At 47.9% G+C, this 5,441-nt stretch overlaps 1 protein-coding gene across 1 annotated transcript; it reads right to left on the bottom strand.

Moving 5' to 3' along the window:
• Positions 1-419: 419 nt before the first annotated feature.
• LOC140594613 (histone H4) lies at positions 420-5,180 on the bottom strand. The gene has a single exon (XM_072728938.1). It carries the CDS (start codon positions 4,093-4,095, stop codon positions 3,784-3,786), a length of 312 nt encoding a protein of 103 aa, XP_072585039.1. The 5' UTR covers positions 4,096-5,180; the 3' UTR covers positions 420-3,783.
• Between the last annotated feature and the right edge of the window lie 261 nt (positions 5,181-5,441).

Raw genomic sequence — 5,441 nt, 5'->3', positions numbered from 1 at the left:
GATTCTGTTCCTTGGCTCTGGGCAAAATCTGGGAACTTGGCTTCCTAACAAGTTTCCACAGATACAAATGTTGCTTGTAGCTACTCTGCTTTGAGAACATCTGATACATGGAGAACAAGCCAAACAAAAGCCCTTCCTGTGTGTGTGTGTGGGGGGGGGGGGTGGTGGGGGGGGTTCTGATGGTAAAGTTGAGCTTATGACATATGAGGAAAGGAAAATCAGGAGTGCCTGGGTGGCTCTGTCAGTTCAGCATCTGCCTTTACCTCAGGTTATGATCCCAGGGACCTGGGTTCAAGCCCCACATTTGGGCTCCCTGCTCGGAGGAGAATCTGCTTCTCCCTCTACACCCACCCCACTCTTGTGCTCTCGATCTCTCTCAAATAAAATCTTATTTAAAAATGAGGAAAGAAAAATCAGAGGAGAGTTGAAGCAATTCCTTTATTTGGTCAGATATTGATTTCCTCTGTGTGAGGTATTAAGCTACAGCAGGAAGTGTTGGACAAGAGACCGCTCTCTGGGCCTGAGATCCCGGTGGGAGAGGAGAGATCATCATCACACTGATGCCTCAGCTCAATCATTTCAAATAGCAGTTCTCACCGCTATGAAATCATTTGAAATAAAACAGGTGCCCTGATACTGATGAGATGATGCTTCCAATGAGGAAACCAATGACCTAGGGGGTAGTCCAGGGCAAGGGACTGTTGGTACAATAAAGTCCTAGGGCAGGGATGACTTTGTGCTCATGGGTGGAAGGGATCCAGGGTGGCTCAGAGGCTGGGAGACTTGTAAGCAAAGGTCAGGTGTTAGGACATAAGACCGAGGGTTAAACGGGTGCCTGAAAATGTTGGGCTTTGTGGGCCAAAGAAGGCACCCAGATAATTATTGTGTCAAGAGAAACTATTAGAATTTGAAAGCACTCAGGGTGCTGTGTGGAAAATGGTATTTGTGGGTTTAGAGGTAGAAACAAGCAGAAGAAAGAATGGAAGAGTTATTGCAATAACCCTGGTGAAATTATTACAGGTGCTATGGACGAGAAAGTCCCAAGAATTCATTGATGAACACAGTTTCATGGGTAAAGAAAAGTGTGGATGACATTGATGGAGCACTTTCCAGGTGTTGAAGACACTGTGCCAGACTCTCTCCTTAAAGGGCAGCTCACATCATCCTTCTCAACATCCACAGTACCCACATACAACCATTCTCTCTGTCTAGTTGACTAGGGATGAGCCAGGTGTGGGGATGGAGTGGAACCAGATGTGTGCTTGCCCACAGGTTGTGTGCTTGCCCACAGCCTACGATGAGGCTGAAGTTCTTGGATGAATGATCACCAACCATGGGACAGGCTGAGGTTTCAGAAACTGGGACAGGACCATTTTTAAATCCCCATCAACATTCCACTGGAGGGTCAAGTAAGTAGTTGTAGATATGAACCTGATATTCAGAGGCAACTTTGGGACTGTACAAAGAAATGTTTAAATATTTGGAGTGGCAATTTTACTGTGCTTGGCACACATTAACACTGGTATTTACCCATGGAGAAAGAATAAGGAATGACTCAAACTTCAGAGAAAAAGGAGGGAGCCAAAGATTCTAGATGCTTAGGAAGAGAATGAGGAGAATAGACTCACAAAAGTCAAGAAAAGAGTATGTCAGGAAAGAGGACATGGCCAACCTATGGTGATGTGTATGAGATGAGGAAAATGACCTTTGCATATGATAAATGGATCTCACTGGAGATTCGGATTATAGGTAACAAAGAGTTACCCAGATTTCGGGGGGACAGCTTCAGGAGTATTCCCTCTTACCTAGGCTTTAAGTGTCCGCACTATGTTGTTCCTCTCTGTCTTGGGTCATCATGGATGACTGATGCTGGCACCTCTCCAGCTGGATCAGTTAGGTTTGCTTTCCTAGAAACTAGAAAACAGGACAGAACAGAAAGTCCTGCCTGCTCAGCAATTTTGTCAGGGTGGTAGGAGAACATCTCCTTCAAAGGTTTTTTACATTGCTTAAATAAACTGGAATTGAGTTTTTATGGTTGCATCCACAAATCGTTCATCATTTCACTCACAACTTCTCAGGGAAACATGTAAAGTCAAATATGGTCATGTTAATCATCCTCCACTATCCTGCTCAGTGTCACAGAAGTATTAACTTACCCTCACGTTACCTATGATGGAGAGTGGTTAGTGATTTGCTGCAGACCACAAAGACAGAAAGAGACAGGTCAGGACTTTAAGAGCATGTATTCATAATTTATAGGTCCCCTTCTTTTTCTCTGGGCCTAATGTCATGAGCAATAATGATAATAGTAACAGCAATAATAATCAAAGAGAAAACCTAGAGCACTTACCGTGCACCATGCACTGGACAAATGGTTTGGTTTTATTCACCCCAAACCTATAAGGTCGATACTACTGTTTTCCCCATTTTACAGATGGGGCAACAGAGACACAGAGAGGTTAAGTGACTCAACCAAAGACAACACAAGCACAAATCTCTCTCTGTACAAGGCTTCCAGTTTCATAGATTTTATATATACCTGACATGATATTGGGGACTTGTAAACTTAACCTATGATTTGCTCAAAGACCTAGACTACTACATACTGAGGCCTTGTACTGTTATTTACCCAGATGGGTGAATGGAAGACATTTCAGTGGGCCTTAGGAAAAATTCATGACTTCCTCCTGAATCAGGGTGAAAATTAATTCCTCATTGCTTGTATTTACCCCCAAATCATGTGAGACTCAGTTTGTACTTTCAAGCTTTAACTTTAAGGAGTTATTCATGTCACACAGGACAGATCCACCGTGATCAGTTCACCTCTGAAGGGCAACTCTGCTCTTCCTGATAAGTCCAGGATCTTTTCCCGTCAAGTCATTGCTCTGCTATCCCCTGGGACCTGATGTCCCTGCCAAGGGACTGTTGGATCACCTTCTTACCTGGTGGGAAAGGGGAAAGCCCAGACCTGGGAGTGACTTCTGACTTTTGGAGCTCTTAGCCACATTCTTACCTGTGTTCCAGGAAAGCTGGGACATGTTGCCTAAGGCTACAAGGCCACCCGCCCAGCTGTGTAGTTTATTCTGTTCAAGTGAACAATCTTAATGGGGGGGGGGGGGGGGGGGGGGCGGGGAAGCCAGCCTACACAGCAAGGAACCTCTAAGACTCTCCACAAAACCAAACACACTGGGATCACACCAAAGGATACAGGGGTAAGGTGGCAGTCTGTGGCATGCTTAAAGAACCTAAGAACAAGAAAGCGGGAACTCACTAGAAAACCAACGTAATTTCTCCCTAATCTGCTGATACTAGGCAAGGTGGGATTTAAGCCCTAAAAACCTGGGCTCGCACAGTCAGGATAGGCTGCATGCAGACCATAGAACCATCACCTGTTAACTGAAGGGACCTCAGAAGCCTAAGACTATGTCCGATAATTAACGAAGGCACTCGATTAAAGCACCTCTTAAGTGGACCTATAGCACGTGTACATTAGGTGGTCTTGGAGGAAGATCAGAACCTCTGAATGGAATTCAGTGGAGGCGAGGCGGACAGGTCCTTCCCCCCCACAAGATGCCTCACGACTGACCGGCGCTAAGGGGTCAAATTTAGAAGGGGAGCACAGTTGCCTGGGCAAATGGAGACACCCAACTAGGTGTAATCTGCCGGAAGTAAGAAATTCACAGCGATAGTACAAAGTGAGCACCTCTTTCTGTAGACTAGATAGGTGGCCCTGAAAAGGGCCTTTGGTTGCAAACTGGGATTTCCTGGAGCTGAACTCACAACTCAGCCGCCGAAGCCGTAGAGGGTGCGGCCCTGGCGCTTGAGCGCGTAGACCACGTCCATGGCCGTGACCGTCTTGCGCTTGGCGTGCTCCGTGTAGGTGACGGCGTCCCGGATCACGTTCTCCAGGAACACCTTGAGCACCCCGCGGGTCTCCTCGTAGATGAGGCCCGAGATGCGCTTGACGCCGCCGCGCCGGGCCAGCCGCCGGATGGCGGGCTTGGTGATGCCCTGGATGTTGTCGCGCAGCACCTTGCGGTGGCGCTTGGCGCCGCCCTTGCCCAGCCCCTTCCCGCCCTTGCCGCGGCCTGACATGACGAGACCGGAATCTCCGGAACCTGCACGGCACTACCAGCTGCCCCCACGCCGCATTTTTATAACAATTTGACGGACCTGTTTGAAAACCGCAAGCGCAGGGGCGGATCCACACTCCGTTCCCGCCCATCGCCCTTCTAGCCTTTGCTCAGACTGTGCAGACCCGGAAGGCCGGGCGCCCCAAGCAGGAGTCTGTGCCGGGGCAAGGGGATTCCGTAAATCCTCTCGAGTATGTGATCCGTGCAGTGGCCTTGCAGCACTTGCAGCCGCTATGCCGGGCACCCGCTATGCCGGCCACCAATGCATACGCTTTCCACAAAGACCTCGTCCTTCACATTTCCCAAACAAGGGCAGAAATATTTAGATCCTCCTCGCTGTCGTCCCTAGGAGAGGTTTTCAAGAACATTTAAAGCTAATCCTATCTGTATTGCTAAGATTCTGTTCGTGTTATCCACCGATGGGTGTCCGGTCCCTGCGGAGGGCTGGCTGGCTGGGATGCAGGCTGTCCGGTCCCTGCGGAGGGAACGGACACAATCGCCTTAAACATTTCAAAGTCAAGTCAGGTTCCACCCTGAAGGCTGCGCTGAGCCTTTGTAAACGCCTGTAGGCCAAAGGGAGGAGAGCCGGGTTCTGCTGTGAGTCTCCACTCTGCGACTTCAGTGTATACTTAGTTATGCACAGCTTAGAGGTAGCGCGGTGTCCGCCTCCACGTTCTGGTGCTCCGGCCTTTGGCATAACCTAGAACGCGGCTCTGGACACAGCCTGCCGCCGTGCTACCTACAGGACCTCGGGCGGGCTATACTCGCTTCTTTTCCTTTCCAAATGTATAAGAAAGTCTAAGTCATAGAGCATTGAATTTTCAAAGGGAAAACCCACGTAAAGCGTTTACTATCCGCAAATAAGCACTCACAAAATGATTATGATATATTATTGTGGATGTTTCTCTGATCCTTCACTCACTAATCACTCCTCGGAATGATGAGCCTAACAGCATCCTCGTTTCCTACATATTTCTTTCCAGAACTCCTTAAAAACAAGAAGCACTGAAAGACTGAATTCAGCACTAATCCGTTTGTGGGGTTCTAGTTGACTGTGGGGATTTGGCTTCTCCCCAAGGGTCTGTGAGGAGGACATAGTTCATTAAAACTGATTTCTGAGTTTGTGGGCGGTGCATGGGAAAAATGCCAGTAAGACAACAAGTTGTGTTCTTACTCTCTGATACAATGACAGGATTCAAGACATCTAGGAACTTGTATAGAACATAAGTCCATCTTTATCTGTACTATCCCTCAATTGAAGCTTAGCATTTCTTCCACTTACAAATATAGGCAGCAAACTGTGATGGG

The sequence above is a fragment of the Vulpes vulpes genome, chromosome 12, assembly GCF_048418805.1.
Source record: "Vulpes vulpes isolate BD-2025 chromosome 12, VulVul3, whole genome shotgun sequence".
Classification (NCBI taxonomy): Eukaryota; Metazoa; Chordata; class Mammalia; order Carnivora; family Canidae; genus Vulpes; species Vulpes vulpes.
Note: the sequence above shows the minus strand (reverse complement) of the source record. Positions and strands in the feature narration are given on the sequence as shown.

Coding starts and splice junctions, on each gene's coding strand:
- LOC140594613 (XM_072728938.1), bottom strand. CDS start 4,095: ATGTCAGGCCGCGGCAAGGGCGGGAAGGGGCTGGGCAAGGGCGGCGCC.